The sequence below is a fragment of the Erpetoichthys calabaricus genome, chromosome 5 (genome assembly GCF_900747795.2).
Source record: "Erpetoichthys calabaricus chromosome 5, fErpCal1.3, whole genome shotgun sequence".
Taxonomy (NCBI): domain Eukaryota; kingdom Metazoa; phylum Chordata; class Cladistia; order Polypteriformes; family Polypteridae; genus Erpetoichthys; species Erpetoichthys calabaricus.
Genome location: NC_041398.2, coordinates 109,733,529 through 109,751,216, shown reverse-complemented (window position 1 = coordinate 109,751,216; position 17,688 = coordinate 109,733,529). Strand labels below are relative to the sequence as shown.

At 35.4% G+C, this 17,688-nt stretch overlaps 2 protein-coding genes across 3 annotated transcripts in view; both read right to left on the bottom strand.

The window, feature by feature from the left end:
* LOC114651878 (BTB/POZ domain-containing protein KCTD8-like) overlaps positions 1-4,575 on the bottom strand; it is a 168,765-nt gene extending 164,190 nt beyond the window's left edge. The window contains exon 1 of the mRNA XM_028801921.2: positions 3,294-4,575. Within this exon, the coding sequence (XP_028657754.1) occupies positions 3,294-4,092 (799 nt within the window). The 5' untranslated portion in view covers positions 4,093-4,575. The remainder of the gene's footprint in view (positions 1-3,293) is intronic.
* A 12,535-nt stretch (positions 4,576-17,110) lies between these two features.
* Positions 17,111-17,688, bottom strand: part of LOC114651879 (protein YIPF5-like) — a 28,857-nt gene continuing 28,279 nt past the window's right edge. For both annotated transcript variants that reach the window (XM_028801922.2, XM_051928335.1), the window contains one exon: positions 17,111-17,367. In XM_028801922.2, coding sequence (XP_028657755.1) covers positions 17,205-17,367 — 163 coding nt within the window. In that variant the 3' untranslated portion in view covers positions 17,111-17,204. The remainder of the gene's footprint in view (positions 17,368-17,688) is intronic.

Sequence of the window (17,688 nt, the reverse complement as noted above, 5' to 3'; positions counted from 1 at the left end):
ATATTATCTACTGTTAGTACATTACTTTAGTCCTTAATGGCAGTTTTTGGTGGTTCAATATTTCTATTTTGTACAGAATGGATGTGGGTGCAATATTGGTGATGAAATGGTGTCCCATCAAATGTTGATTCTTATCCTGTGTCTGCAACTGCCAAGTTCTCCTCTGGCACTCCACAACCCAATTAAACACTAAGTGGATTAATAAAATGGATGAACATATATATAATTGAATTATAGAAAGTAATACATGTCCAGCGTACAGATAAAGGATGAACACACATACTTCAAAATGTTATTTCCTATAATAAGCTAAAAGTTTGATTTGAAGAAAGTGTGAATTACACTATCCCTGAGCAAAAATCACTTCTGCCAACACAAATTCAATTCACTTTTAACATCTGAGAAATCATCTAACACCACTAATTGAATTTTACATAACACAGCAAGAGAGGGAATCATTGCCTGTCGGCACATAAAATCTGCTATTCCTGACAAGCAGCATGCACCCCAAGGGTAAACTCTGTTATGAAGCCAACTGCAAAAAAGTATCACATTTGAAGTAAACAGATTACCAGAGGCTGTCTACATGGAGTTTTAAAAGGTCAGATATAAAATTCAGTTGATGTATTTAGTATATAGTATACTGTATATATACTACACACCTATACACCAGAACTGAGAAAATGACTTATTACGTTTTATAAAAAAATAGCGTAATAATGAGCTTTTTATATGGAACTGTATTAAAGCTACTGCTTCTATTTTCATCTCACTATTTATCTATACAGTTTTATTTATACAGTACTTAATCTATATATATATGATTCTATTAAAATTGTGTGCAGTACATGAAGTTACTAAAAATCTATAGAAAAGCATAGTACTTTCATAACAATAAAAAAAATTGAACACGTATAATATTATGAGAAATTAAAACAAAGTATCTCAAAAGAAGTCAAAGCCAACAAAGTATTTTCCGTGTAAGCAACACCTTAACAAAACAAACTGATTTGTTGAATGAGAGAGAAAGCTTAGTTGACAATTACACCTCCAAATAATTTAATACAGTAATGATTACTGTGAGAAAGAGTTAAAACTAATTTAATAAAGACTACACATAAACATTTTATAATTTATTGTTTTCAACCCTTATTTGGAACCTGCTTTCTAAATTACTGGGTCAGAGGAAAGCCAAGCCAAAATGTAAAATATTGCAAACCAAGATCTTCATAGAGTACATTTATACACACAATTTATCATATCAGATCAAAACAGATATGCAAGATAACTTAATATACCGTTTTCTGAGGTGTGAGAGGACAACAGAGTGACCAATGAACTCCAGGCAGTCACACGGAAAACATGTAAACTCCAAGCAGACAGCGAGTGGACTGAGAATGGAAGCTTTGTTTGGAACACTGCTAACTGCAGTACTGCAGTTTCAATATATTTTCTACTATATATTTTTTTACATACTAACATACATCAGTCCATCCATACATTATTGAACTTACTTAATCTATATTTATAAAAATAAAATGATAAGTGTATTCAAAGATGTACAGTTTATAAAGTGAACAACTTCAATGATCATTTTGTTATGCCTTAAAATTTATGCGTGAAGTGGACTAGTATCACTTTCAGCGCTGGTTCCTGTGTTATGCCTAACGCAGGTGAGTGGGCTCCGGTTCCATGCAGAACATTCTGTAAGAACAAGAAATTTAACAAACATCAGTCCATCAGACTAATAGTTAAACTGTCCCAAAATCCCATCCAGATGCTTCTTAAAGGTTGTCAATGTTTCTGCTTCAACCACATTACTCAGAAGTTTGTTCCAAATTCCCACAAGTCTTTGAGTGTGGATTGGATAAGCAGGTTCAGAAAGAGGATGAATGGATGGATGAGTATGTTGAAAAGCATAATCATATGATTGCACTTAGAAATCTGTGAGAAAAATAAAGTGTCAAATATTTATAGGACAATGAATTATGATAGCTAGAACTACTTTTGTTGTTATTAGCACTAATGTTCCTAAATGTACACATTTTTTTCTTTTTTTCTGATGGCCACGTTTAGGTGTTGTTCATTTTTTAATTGGATTTTTTTTCCATTTTGTATTTACAAAAAAAAATCATAATTTTGTAATAATTTTCTTCATATTATGACAACCCTTCAGATAAATGTTTCTTTACAACAAAAGTGTGTTTAGCAGGAAATTCCTAACTGGAGCCTTTTTTACACTGTCATTAAATTTCTAAGGAGAGTACATTAATTATAAACAGGAAAACTGTGAATGTTATTGCATAGTATTTCTCCTGAATGTTAAAAATGAGTATTTGTTTAGTTTTCTTGGCACGACTTCAAAATATACTATATATTTTTAGTTTTTTTGTGAAGGGTTAAAATAGATTTAAAAAAATTAATTAAATCTGTAAGCAATAAACTGCAGATGGTTATCAATCTGTTGTCTAATTAAACTATTGTCTTCCTGATTTATCTCTAGTTCGTTATTTAAGTGCTTTTTTACTAGAATAATGTTATCATATTATTATTATTATTATCGATTACTACATAGATAGCAAAAATATAGTACATGTATATCAAATTTGAAAAAGAATTAGTTACCATCTTGATCTTAAACTGTAGCCCTAAGCAGTGGACACAAGCTGTTATGTATTTACTATTGAACAGATAATTAAGAAATGAGCTGAATTCAGAAGAATCTAGCACCAAAGTATTAATGACATGATTGAAACAAAACAAAAAGTATGCTAGTATATCAGAATTTTCCTGGAAACATACATTGAACAAAATGCATTATTTTCCAATTTAGATCTTAATAACCGGCACAGTCTTTTCTTTCATTACATAAAGGTTTCAGTTAAAATAACTGATTTTTTAAAGCATCCAATATATACAGTATATTTGTTTTTTTCAGTTCTCTACCCATTCAACAGGCTCAGAACCTGTGATAGACTTATGATAATTCTATATTTTTCCGCAGAGAATACTGAAAATAGGCATCGGGATTAAGAAAGGTAGGTGCAATTTAATCTAACTTTTACGCTGGCCATCACTTAATTGCAGAATGTTAAATTATTTTCTTTTACAAAAAATGAATAAAGGTAGTGTAACTCAAATAGCAAAAGAGATTTTGAAAAATTGCAGAACTGTAAAATGATGTTATGTTTCTGTTATTACCAAAATAAATATATTGTTTATGCCATAACTACAAGCAAAGTACCTGGAAAAGTACATGACTTGAAATAAAAAGTAAAGTGCTTAAAACTTACTATAGAAGATGTATTCAGTGTAGCTGCTCCAGATTTTGTCATCTCTATACTGGTTGATAAAAGCAGCAGTCCCTGTAGAATTACAAGCCACCATATGAAAGCCCCCTTCAGACAGCTTGTCAAAAGCTTGCTCTAGGTAAGTAAACTTCAGGTAAAATCGTGAAGTATACTTCTCTGGTGGTCGATCTGGGTCTCTGCTCTCATTTAAAGTTTCACCAAACACTTCTTTTGCCAAGGCAATCCTGCCACACACCATAATCCTAGCCACTCGTCGAAATTTGGCATCAGCTTGGTTGTCTCTCACCATGGTATAAGAGCCTCTGTAGCCTATGGTAATAAATCCTGATTTTTTGTCAAGCGCAGCAGCCCTGGCCAGGTCACTGCTCTGAGAATTTTCTTCAATATCACTCTGGCATCCTTCATCATTCATAGAGCTTTGCTTCGTGACCTTGGGCGTCAGAAGTTTAAGCAGATCATTCAACTGAAAATATTCTGCCTCTCGCAACAGCCTCTCCTTTTCAGGAAAGTGATCTGGAAGGACCAGTTGTTTGTCCCTTAGGAAATCCAAAATGTACCTGAAGAGGAAGCCATCTCGATCTATGAAGAAACGACCCCGATTGTCCCTGGGTAGCTCTTTCACCTGATTCTTGGTAAACATGCTGTGTAAAGTAGACTCAGGAACGCTAATGAGGGTAGAATGCTTAGTAACATACACCTGTCCTCCTACATTCAGCTCCACTACCTCTGGGAAAGGACTCGACATCTCACTGATGGGTAAAATGTTTTCTTTCAGTGCCATTTCTGATGAAGCAATTAGGAAAAATGGAAAAGCTTCTGGGAAAACTGGAGGAGACCCAGCGGCTGCTGCTGGCAGATTAGAAGTTTCTGCTCAGAGAATCTACATCCCTGCTCAAGAGAGGAAAAAAGCAAGCAAAAAAAATAGAGTATCAGGTTCCCAGGACTGCACTCAGCCTTACAGAGAGAGAGAGAGAGAGAGAGAGAGAGAGAGGAAAAGCAGAGAGTGAACGAGGCTCATAAAGGCAAAAAAAAAAAAAGAAAAAAAAGAGAAAAAAAAATCACTGCTGAGCAACTCCCAGCATCATTAGAGTCTGGGGAAGCCATGGTGACGTCATTACCTGACTGCAGGGAATGCTATTAGAAATTTACACATCAGTCATTTAAAGAGACAGTATTACATCTCATCAGGGGCTGGTCTATCTCTCACCCTGTTTATATATAGCAGTCTGCCATGCAGCTGTATTAGTTTACTAAATATCAATAAACTGGGCAGACTGCAGCAGACCCCTCAGTAGATTAACAATTCCAAGAAGCAGTATGTTTTTATACTTTAACTGTTTGACTTTGAAGATATTTAAAAATGTGAAAGAAAATTAATCTTGGATTATAGAATACATTTGTAACCACTGAAAAAAGAGTGTTTTCAATTTTTTCCAGTTAATACAGAAATAAAGGGATTTTCAACCTTTATACTACCTGTGTTGTATATGTGGAAGTTATATCCATAAGCTTTATTTTAAGTAAAGGCATATATAGCTCCCAACATTTGATGCTTCTTACCTGCATGGGTCCACAACATAGCTTCACATTTGTGAAAGCATAAACAAGGTTTGTTAAAATTAAATCTAGGTTCATATTTCTCTGCCACTTGCCCCAGATATAAAATTAAATCTTTAAAGGAATACAATTGAGGGAAAGAAAAGCAGATTGTATTATCTCCTGCGGTGGGTATTATGAACTGCCATATGCAAGTAAAGTACAATGTTTCATTTAAGGTTGCAGCAAAAATTCTCTAAATCCTTTAAGCTATTGTACTGATGGACGTTGGTGAGATGATTAACCAAAATTATCAAATGCGCATTCATTTTAACTAAATGTGTAAACTGCAAACGTTACAATCGCAGGGATTTGGGATTTGGAAAGCACAGAAAAATATTACAAAGAAGAAGTGAGTACAAAGACATTTAAATTATGCAATTTTATGCTGGTAGAGTTTACATTTCTTTTTATTCACAAGTCAGTGTGAAATATAATAGTTTTTATATTTAAAAAAATAAATAGATTAAATAGCCCCAAGTGTGTGTGGGTGTATGCATAAAGTCAAGATCAGGATCCTGCCTTGCACCTTAAGCCTTGAACTGGATTAAGCAGGTTTGACAATCATATGATACAGTATGTTACTTTATTATTATTTAGGAAAATAAATATATTATCTCTCAAATAACTAGAGATAGTGAAAAATGTTATGCTGTACATATTTTAGTATTTTTTTAACTGGGTCGTAAGTTAGTTTTTTGGCAGTGTCTTTTTTTATTTTTTACCTTAAACAAGGACTGAAATAGCTGACAGACTGGATAAAACAGTACTAGTAAGTAAAGGCACATTCTCACAGCTGTGGCATGAAGTTTCAACAGCACCATCTTATGGAAATAGAAGAGAACTAAAACTAAACATAGATACAGTTTTACTATATACAACTGCAAATACATTATTAAAATTCACAATATTTAAGTATGTGAGTTTCAAGTATCTTTATAGATTTAATAATGAAATTTCATTTTTTTTTCATCTAAGCAGTTTGTGAACCTGACTTTTTTTAAGAATCACTTCATTACAAGACCCAGAACCATTACTAAAACTAATGGGCTAAAATAAATTTACTAAAACAAGGTAAGAGAAAGCTTTGGCTTACAGTGCCAGTCGTCCACAAGATACACACACACACACACATCCTGCTTCACTCATTCACTTAACAAGAACCTAGTAATTACCAAGAGCTGAACTTGTTGTTTATTTTTAAGACTTATTAATGCTTTCATTCCTGCCATGTTGGGTGATTCTTATATAAAAGATGTGTTTTTTCCAAAAATATGACCCAAATAATTTGTGGACAATAACATAGTAACTTTCAGTTTATCACTTTTTGCCTTCCACCGCTTTATAATCATTTCATTAAAACAGACAATTCACGATGAAAACACAAAGGTGTAAATGGGACCCACGTACCTGGTCAGCTCCTGGCTCTTTTGTCAATTGCATCTCGCTCTTAATTAGCAGCAGGGTAAGAAAACAAAAAGCAATTAAAAACAAGGAAGGCAGATATTTAAGAAAGAAATAAGAGGTGGTGATATTAATAAGCAAGTTATCTAAAATGAAGCACAAAAATGTAGCTGGAGTAATATCTGGTTAAGCAGAAATAACTGGCTACTAATTAATACATTTGATTGGAACAAAAAAAAACAGCCATTGTGGGCCTCCATAACCAAACTTGCGGACCCCTGCATTACAGTATGGTTGGGGAGTCTCTGCCAATCCTATTGGCACTAGACACATATGGGATACTGATCTTGTGAATAACACACTCTGGTACAAACTCAAACTCTGTTAAAGTGTGATAGAGAAGACATGCAAGAAAGAGTTTTAATGTACTGATGTATAGAGATTAAAATATTCAAGTAAGAGGACTTTTGGATTCTTAGACTGAAGTCATGATATGGAAGATGGACCACTAAACAGGAATTTAGATGTTTGTTTTATTTTAAGCTTTTGCTTACTTAGATGGGAATCTTCTGATGATACCAATGTAAGGTGCTGGTAAAACTGCAAAGATTAATGTCAACATGCCCTGCTACTGCTGTGTGTGCCCTGTTTGGGTGCGAAAAGGGCAAGACTTATACAGGAGACCCAGCAGTTGTTGTTTTAAAACTGGCAAAGAATTCTGTGTCTCCTGCTCACTAAATACTTGCTTTTCTTGAGAACACATAACCTGCAAGAATAGAGAACATCTGTGAGTGAAATGGTCATCAGCATTTTCTTGTATCTGATATGGCTAAATACAGATTTAAAGGTTTTGTGATTCTGTGTATCGCCTTATATATGCTGTTATTGATTTTAATGCAAATAAATACAATTTACAAGTGATAGGACAAAAGTGAATGCCATTGTCTAATCATTATAACCAGCTGTTTGGGGCTGGATTGTCCATTCTTTGTCTAGATGTGGTCTCTTAAGGACTCAAGGATACACTTTTGAGAATCTTACTATTTGTGCTAAAACAGGGTTGAAGTAAAGGTTTGAAAACGAAAGGCAGTCTTAGTCAGCAAAGCAGCTTGCCATTAGAGGTATCAAGGGTTAAATAGATTGGATACAAAAAGAACACTGAGACAGGTAAGAGGTTACAGGAAACATATATATACAGTAGCTGATTTTAGCATTTCTTTCTATCCCCTAGTAGGAAAAGATCCTAAGGGGTTAGTCGCTACCTTTCATGTTAGGTTATCTGATAATATGAAGAAACTGAGTACACTTGACAATAAATTTGACTTGACTTCATAGTTTAGTGTAGTCAGTATGACCTAAGTAGTATTAAAAGTTCATATTCTTCAACTTGACAGTATAGTTGGTTATCATTTTTTCTATTTTGTTTATATTTAGATATAGAAACATTACCAAAGTAACATTAAATTGGAAATAGTTTATCATTATGACTTACTTTCTCTTTTCAAAAATAACCACTAGCCTGTCTTGTTTACAGTGAATTAAGTTAACCTCAAACCAAACAATACCAATAGTGTACTGCAGTTTTCTAGCATGTTTGTACCTGCTGACAGCATATTACATACTTAAAACAAATAAATTGTTTCTGTTGTTCACAGTTGTGTGTGTTAAAAAGTCACTAATTTAATTATACCTACTTTATATGTGCTTCAGTTATAACATTTTACAAATAATAATGCCATTTTGCAGTCTGCCACTCCAGAGTACTTTAAAATTCAAATTACAATCATCTTAAGAGTAAGCATAAATATGCCATAATTAATAATGACCTTTACCAATTTTGTGACTAAATCATATTCATTATATTTGTCCGTTTTAAAAAATGATAATGTTTTTTACTTGGAGCTACAGTATAACCAATCTACTAAAATTCCTTTTGTTCTGTAGTAAACAAATGGCTTCCCAAAGCATTGGTGTTTTGTTGTTCTTTTAATTGACCACTATTTTTTAAACAATACAAAAAGTTTGAAAATATTTATAAATGGCATTGGCAGGAAATTATTGGTAACACTTCTATGTAATATTATTTGATTTTGCTAAAATTAGCTAGAAATCCATAGCCCATATTTATCTATTAACTTTATTTCAAACAAACAAAACCTGTCCTAGAAATTTCATTAGAAGAAACAAGTGATTCAAAAGGTGAGTTTAGAATCCAAAGCCATTCTAATACATGCCATTATTATGACATCATTGTTATGAACTTCAAGCCCTTTAAATGTGTTCCATTGGCTGATTATATTTTATCAGGCACCTTGTATACTTGGACTAACCAGTTTGACACTTTTATGGTGACAGTCTGTGTTGTCCTAACTGAGAGGACTGCATACATGATTCCCATATATGAATTTATTTTAGTCATCAGAAGTCTTGTATTTCTATAACTGGTTAGTAGCCCTACATAATCAACTTGTCAAATCTTGCATGCCACATTTTTAGCCTGATCTGATTTTAGCCTGTGCTGCACTTTTTCACAGCCATTTTTGCACTCTTTTTGCAGACAGGACATCCTTGTATTACTTCCTTCATCCATCTTTTAGTTACTACAACTCTCTTTCTTTGACATCACTCAGCCTTGATGCTCAGATGTCCTGATGTTTTGTGGCTCCATTTAGCTAGTGCTTTTACTGTCTCTACCTGATGATTTGTGTCCTGGAGTGTCTCAGGCCACTGAGACACTGATAGTTCATCTAATGCCCTCCCTCAAGTTTGCCATTCTTATGCACATTAGCATGTCCTTTGCACACATCACCCTGTAGACCTTGGTGCCAAATACTTTTCCTTTCCATATGGACTTACCTTTGATGAGCTATTGATTAGCCTTCCTTTTTGTACACTACAATTTCAAATACTGATACACAGTCTGACTGTCTGTGAATATGTACAGTGGTCGTCCATGTTAATTTTCCAGTACAGAAGCTACTGGCCTTAGTTCTGCTCATTGATTGGATTTCCCCTCTCCCTGTTCTGACTTAATGTTTCCTGAACCAGGATACAAAGATGTTCTTTCCACTTTCTGGTTGCATTGCACAATTGTGCTGTTCTGTCTACTGTATTAACCATGTGTTTTGTTTCTGTTCTTTGCTTAGTGAGCTGAAAGGGGGAGCTTCCCCAAATGGTGATGGGATTACTCTACAGTACCAGCCACAGTTCCTTCCTGTGCGCTTGGCTCTTTCCTTTCCATTTCAATACTAGGCCTGCAGATACCGCTTCAATTTGATTAGAGTTTACTTTTTGGGCTGGTCCCTGCACTTTGTCCTTATGTATTGCTCACCCACTCCCTTTCATGTATGCAGTTAAGTGCCTACAACGTCCCTTTCACCTGGTCCTCACTACTCCGAGTCAGTATCTACTTAATGAAAGAATGTGATGTTTTGCAAAGCTTCACACTTCACCAAAGTATGTGCTACAAGACTGTAACATACCATAGGGCTATGCAGATAACCCTGTGGGTGGAATGTCTAGCCATGTGAATGTAAGTTGATCTTGAAATTCCAGAGTCAGAGTAAAGGAAAAGAAAGCATTAGCATGCCAATCCCCAGCTTTCTCTATGACTTTCTCAGTTATATTCATAATATCTGGCAAGGCAAACAACCAAAGAAGGTTTTCCCATGAAATCTGTAATCCTCAGTGGTGTTTTTACAATTAACTACTTCTCATATAATAAGATCATTTCAGTCTCTAAGAATGAACTCCTTGAACTCCTGTGGGGCCATTTTAATTAATTTGCCCAAAGCACTAGGTGACGTCTTTTCTGTCGGGGTTACCAAATAGCATTGCTCATTATCTCCAAAGGGGAAGATAGGCTGCAATATCCCATGCTCTCAAATCCATTCTACAGTTTCACCAAGGTCCTTTCAAGGTTTATCCTCTGGAGACATGTCATACTTGTCTTGCCAACACAATTTCATAACCATAGCAATCCAGTCTGTCAAGGGCCTCAATTTGGTGTTAGTAGCCATCATACCTAGTTGTGTTGCTCAGTTTGCTTCAACTGCACATTTTCACCTCCTTTGTTCTGAATCTCTGACACCCAAGTGATCAGTTTCTCACCTGATTTTTTGTTTATTTGTCTTCATATATGCAGCAATCCACTCTGTATAAAATCATGTACTGTTCTTTGTGCCTGAATGGCATGCTTGTGCTGCTGTCCTCCCATTGTGTATTTGTCTTTGAATATTGGACAGGCGTTGAATATAAGATTAAATGGGGATGGTGCTACTAATGCTACTAGCTGTATTTCTCCTTATGTAGCCTTTTCCTCCCATTCCCACTTACTTTTCCTATTTTTTATCCAAATATTCTTCCAAATCTGGTACTTTACCTCTCCATGTGTTAGGGTTCCAGTTTGACTCTATTACCACATCCCTAACGTTAAATGTAGACAGCTTAAGCTTCATTTTAAAGCTCCATCACTTCCTCTTAACTTTAACGGTGGCTATTTTACACATTAACACCTCTCATTTTGCTCACCAACTATTACAGCTTTTGGACACTGATTCACATACGTACGTCCATGTTATCACTTTCCATTTTGGCTATAGCTTTCTTCATATTTTTGTTTTCATTGGTCAGTTTTTGCCCTTATTCTTCAACGTTTCCTATAATTGAAGACAATATCCACACTACGTCTGCTACAGTCTTTTCTCCTGATGTCCCTTTATATAGCTTCAATGTGTGTAACACTTGCCTCATGTTCATTTGTGCTACATCTGGTACTCCTGCTGACTCAACTTGCGCATCCACTAGTGCTTGAACAACAGCTGCCCACTTCCATGCCACAGGCTTAAAAGAGAAAGCTAGTAGGGCTCTCTTGCCTGCTTACATTGGCTGCTCCAGTGGTGTTGCACTGTTGTTATGCCTTTGAAGAAAACACAGTCCCAAAATACTTCAAAAATGCCCACTAGAGGAGAAGGAGAAACATCAAACCCCAGCTAATCATGGAAAGGTAAACACAGGATCTTTATTTAAAAAAAAAAAACATTTATTATCATAAAATGCCCGGTGGCACAGAAAGCACCAAGGAGCATTAAAAGCACAGAAGGAGTAACCATTAAAAATTAGGAAAGTCAGAGGCAAACGAGTCTCATTATACAAATCTCAAAAATGATCTAAAAACAGCACAGAGGTCAAATTCTAGCAAATCAATGATCAAAAAGAAGCAATAAATCACTAGAGAATTCACCAATTCCACCACATTTAATGAACTGCAAGGAACTATGTTTTTCCCCATCATTTATATGGCTAAGGGAAGTTCCTTGACAGTGATGGACAGGTAGCCCCACCTTTTGGAGAACCACCCGCAAAGCACAAAGAACATAAATGAAAACATATGGACATATAAAAACTAAATGATCAACAATACTATAGGATACAAAATAATACAAATAACAAACAGGAGCAATTTTTTATTATCATAAAAAAATTAAGAATGAACAAAAAAGACATTAAAAAGAAATGTGAACTCCTACTAGAGGAGGAACACTTGCTGACACATAACAACTGTAAGGTCTCTGATTTCAGTGTGGGTTTAGATATTTCTGGGTCTGTGGTAATAATCTAATGTTATTTCTCTAATTCTTTCTGGGTTGAAATACTCTTGCTCTGTTTTACTAAATGCTAATACAAAAACTATCGGCTTAAAGCACTAATTATAAATAGTGTCTACACCAGCACAGCCCAACACTCTTCAATACTGGAGACTTACTACTGTTAGCAATGAATACACAAAAGTATTTTTGCACACTATGCTTCTGTTAAGAATGTGCGTTCTATCCTGGCCAAGGTGCCCCTCAAATATTTACACACTAAGTTACTTATAAATGTTATGTGAGACATGGTTTCCCCAAAATCCTGTTCGTGATGCCAACTGTTTTATCTCGGAAGGGTCTAATGGTGATCCTATCCTCCCGTTAGCACTTTCTTTGTAGATTTGAGCATCCTAGTCCTTTGACTTTTCATCTGTTTTGTGATACTTACCAGCCTATTGCATAGATATAGCTGCTGTCTGCAGTTCCATTTGCGGTCATTGTCACCAGGGTTGATCGTACTGATGACTTTCTTATTTCTTTTGCTTTTAACTCTCTAGTTCCCAGGCAGAAAAACAGATCATGAAGCAATCATGAGAGTGAATTCAAACTTTTATTTGCTCATTAAAACTTTACCATTTATATAGATTTTAGAATTCTTAAATGTGCATTAAGAAAAAGCAAAACAAATTGGTTGTGGTAATCACTCCATATAACCTGAATAGATGGCAGCTCTTTTTGCTGGAAGTCTAAACACCTAATGTGCCTAGACAGTGGGTGATTCTTTCAATGTTGCATTTTGGCTCTGAGGTAATCAATTTTTAATCCAGCATGGTTTTAGGATTGAATTGATGGACTGAGACCTCAAGCTCCTGGCGAGCTCCCATATTTATGCTAGTCTTATGCTTCCGTGCTGTACCCCTTGTACCAATGGTCATCATAGTTTAGATGCCAACATCCTTCTCATGTGCCCTTGAACTACTTCTGACTAATTTCTGATGTTTTAAACCTTCTACCAATCACTGTTCTACCCATGGCCATGGGCTAGAATAAATAAATCACGTATTTTGTTTCTCTTTGCAGCCTCCAACTTGTGGTTAACGTGTCTGTTTAGACAACTCCAAGTTGCTCTTTTTTACTGGTTCTGACTGGTTTTCCAGTAAGCAGAGTAAGCATAAGAGCACTTAATCTGTTACACATTAGGTTCTTCTTTTGACTACATACTTTATCGCTACATAAACATATGTCTAGTGTTATATGTGAAATATAAACTGGCACACAAACAATTGTTCAAAGTCTGTCCCTGTATCACTTGTTATGGGATATTTGATGGTGAGGAGAGGCATGAAGGAGTTCACCATTTGTATCACCTTTAATCTGCTCATTGTCATTTTCAAATAGAGTAATGACCAACCATAGATGGCTGTAATCCCCCAGGAATACTTGCATGATTTCAATACAATTTCCTTTTAACAATGGAGCATGCATAAAATGTAATGTGACCCCAACTACATTTCATGCTGCTTTGCCATATATAGGAGTAGTCTAGCTTCTGTGATGAAGCCTCATTTTTGCATCCTTAGATGCATATTATTACTATCAGTTTCACTGCAATACCATTTACTTTCTAGAGGCAACACTTTGTGCTCATTTTTCATAGTTGCTGCCACATTGTTTTTGGTGATTATGCATTTTGCCAGTCAGGACTTATGGAAGTTGTATGATGCAATGAGTCACCATCCCCAACCATTTAAACTGATGTTTATCTGATCATTGAATAAATTCCAAAAAGTTAAGGAAAAGAATTATTGTTTGTGTTGGAATCTTTTGCTTGTTTGTTTGAACATGTGTTTTGTTGATTGACTCCATCTTGTATATAGACTACAAATTTTCCAGCTCCTGGAGTCACCAGGCCACAAAAATAACCCTAGAGTGGACTTCCATGCAAGGTGTTCAATTTCATGACACTTTGCTGCAAATACTACAAGCTATTTGAGCTTTAAATGATATTAATGGTATCCACATAAAGCTCTGCTTGGTCTCCAACAATATGTTACTGTGCTGATGTTTGCTGGTCATTGATTTCAAATGTATACTGTAAGTTGTTTGGTTTATCTGCTTTCATACAAATTGCACCATTGTTTCTGGGTTCAACTATTTTCTCTTTCTTTGTGTTTCTGGTTAAATATCTTAGATCTTCTTCCTCTACTATACCTGTTCAAGAATTGCTATTGCTTACAGAAAAGAATCTCTCCGGTGGTGTATGAAGGGTTAACAGCTATGTCAAGTTCAACTGCAATCTCTGCCCCTTTTCTTCATGCTGTTATGGTATTTAAAACATGACACATCAGACAGACAAGCTTCTCTTTTGTTTGGGAGGTCCAAAACAATTGTGTTACTTATTACTCCTTGCTGCACTGTATGTATAATGTATGTATCGCATTTCCAAATGAGTAGTCATGCATGAGGAATCTACCCCTACAACTAAAGAGAAAATTAAATCTGTTTGATTTTATTGGAGCAAGTTGCAAACTAGTTGGAGAGAATCGCAGGGCATGTTACATTACGTTACTGACTTGAAAGAACCATGCTGCTGACTGCCTTCAACTCACTGTTTATGTATAAGAAGGCTAAGACTGAAAATTGCTGAAAAAAAGTCATGTAATATGACACTGCCTTTAATCAGTATGAGATAAAGATTACAATAAGAGGTGAATACTCTGGTGAGGCTAGGTGGAGTTCCACAAGGGTCTGTCCTTTTTCTAATTTACATTTATGATGTAAAATCCAGTATATTTAGAAAATAAAAATAACAGATATTAAGGAGTCAGCAAAAACAATTCCAAAAGACTTGGAAAATCTTCAGAACACTTGAAAATACAGTTTAAAGTAGAAAAGTGCAAAGCATTACACATAGGCAAAATTGAATATCAATTATAAACATAAGATTCGAGACATTGGTCCAGGTTCTCAATAACAAAAAGTGAGAGATTTGTTTGCATTTTCTTCTGTTGATGCCTAAAGCCTTTATTAAAGCCTTTATTAAAGTTTCAGTTAAAACAATTCCTGATGTAAAGCAATGCAAATAAATAATTAAATAATGAGGGTACTTGACATATCAATATAGAAAATACGGTAATAAAAAAAATATGGTTGAAAAAGTTCAATCTTTAGACACATATTTGAGTAACATCAAACCAGAAAAAAAGTTAATACAGTGTTGAAGGACATTTGCAACACATTGTTAAAGGTATATAAATAAATTACACCAAGGGAGAGGGGGGATTATGCAAAAGCAACTGTGCAGGAAATGTACAATTTCTTTAATAGAAATGGAAAGGTTAAGCAAAGGCTTACCAATGAGTGGTAAAGTTATTGAAGTAAAGCCAAACAGAGACATCACACTTTTATTAGGAAAATACTGTAGGGCACCTTCTGACAGATGAAGTGGCCTTTAAACAAACCAATATATACCTTAATGACTTGTCTCTTTCGTTAAGGATGACGGCTGCTTCATAGGCTACAACAAGTAGAGAAAGAGAGGATACCTGCTGTCTCTCAAATGCCACGTAATATGAAACTCACCTTCTTCTACCAGATGCTCAAATGTTGCATTTCACTCATACTGTGGTATCTTATGTAGCTCCTGACAACCTGGACACTATGTTCTTTATAATGAGCTTGTTGTCACAGATAATTTGTAGATTTTTCACAGTGACTTGTCGATGGGTGATTTAATCCAATATGTGTGCCAACAATAAAAGCAATCACATTTGGAAGCCCTCAAATTGCATGAAAAATCCGTTTTTGCCTTTTGCAGCCAATGTTGTATACTATGGTTTTACAGTGGCTATTTGGGCGCAGCACACATTAGTAAATGAGCAGCTTACTAAGAAAATATTCATTCCTAGTGAATCTTCCCAGGATATTTCAAGAAGAGCATCTAGCAGGTATCTGCCAGGAACTGCACTTTTTTGTCAGGGGTAATATTGTACCTTTTTTGTTTAACAGATGATTGGAATTTAAATCCATAAATCCATCCATTTTCCAAACCTGCATATTCTGAGCAGGGTAACGGGGAAGCCAGAGCCTAATCCAATATCACAGGTGAATACACACAGACGGGCCAATTTAACAATTCCAATTCAGCTACTCTGCATATCTCTGGACCATTGGAGGAAACCTGGAAATGATGATGGGGAAGAATATGCAAACTACATGTAGGGAGCACCTGGGACATAAATCCTGGTCTTGTAGTTGTAAGGCAGCAGCGCTACCATTGCACCACCATGCTGCCTGCTTTTTAAAAACAATATTTCTAAGAACACGGCATGCAGTAAAGCATCTGTTGTAAAATCCTTCTAACTAGTGATAGGTATGTGAGAAGCTCAGTTGATTTGAAGAGCAGCATCTAAAAAAGGATTTCAGGATTCACGTAAACATTTTAATTGGAAATGTATAGAGGCAATTAAAAAAGATAAAATGTTAGGCACATTTTAAAAACTGTTGAATATGAAACAATTGATGTTTTGGTCAGACTGTATAATGCACTAGTAAGACCATATCTGGAGTACTTTCTGCAGTTCTGGTCATCCATCCATCCATTATCCAACCCGCTATATCCTAACCACAGGGTCACGGAGGTCTGCTAGAGCCAATCCCAGTTAACACAGGGCACAAGGCAGGGAACAAACCCCGGGCAGGGCGCCAGCCCACTGCAGAGTTCTGGTCATGACACTATAAAATAACGTAGTACTTAAGGCTGTACAGAGGACAGCAACTAAGTGCAATCGAGGATAAAAGGACATGTTCTACTTGGACAGGCTAAGGGAATGCAACTTGTTTAATTTTGAGAAAAGAAGGCTGTATAGGGGCTTAATCCAGGTCTTCAAAATTCTCAAAGTCATAGATAAAGTTGATTCCATAAAAAGGCTTTCATCTAAATACTGAATCATCCAATAGAGGACTTCAGATGAAATTAAAGGGAAATGTATTTAAGACTGATGTCAGGAAGAACGTCTTCACACAAAGTGTTGTGAAACTCTGCAACAAACTACTGACTTATGTAGTTGAAGGAGAAACCTAGACAACCCTTAAAAAGTGCTCAGATTAGATTAGCCAACGAAACAAGCTTTAAAGAATGAATGGTTTCCTCTTATTTGTCAGACATCTTATGTTTTTAAGGTTGATTTAAATTGTCTCATGTCCTACAACTTAATTGGCTGTAATATTTATTGAACTGTAAAGAACATAGCTGTCACAGTCCTTCAATCTTCTTGGAAGATGTTATAAATGAATGGTTCTAAAGTTAAAAAACTGTAAGAAGTGCAAATACACCATAGAGCAAAGCACAAGGATAAGCGATTAGAAGCTGTTGACCATCCATGGCTAGTGTAGCCACAAATATCTTTGAAGCTGAGAGGCTGCACCATCCGATAACTATGACAGCCAAAACAATTCCAAAGATGCTTCTGTAACGATAAAAAAAAAACAGATACTAAAGCAAATAACCAAGGCACTTCAGGTAACTAAAGATATTTTACAAAATCTAATAAAGCCTGAAATGAAATCTGAGTCGGGAAACTTAATGCAACTGAAAGTCTGTCAAAAGGACACATAAGCAAGTTGCCTACATGTCATATTTGAATTTGTGAAGTTCAAATGGAAAACAATAGCTGCTAATATTACTAAATATTTTGCTACTAATCTAAAGGTTTGACAAAATATATAATTAAGAATTCAAAAAACATAATTTTCAAATAACTTATAATGTTAAAGTGCTGAGGCTGAAA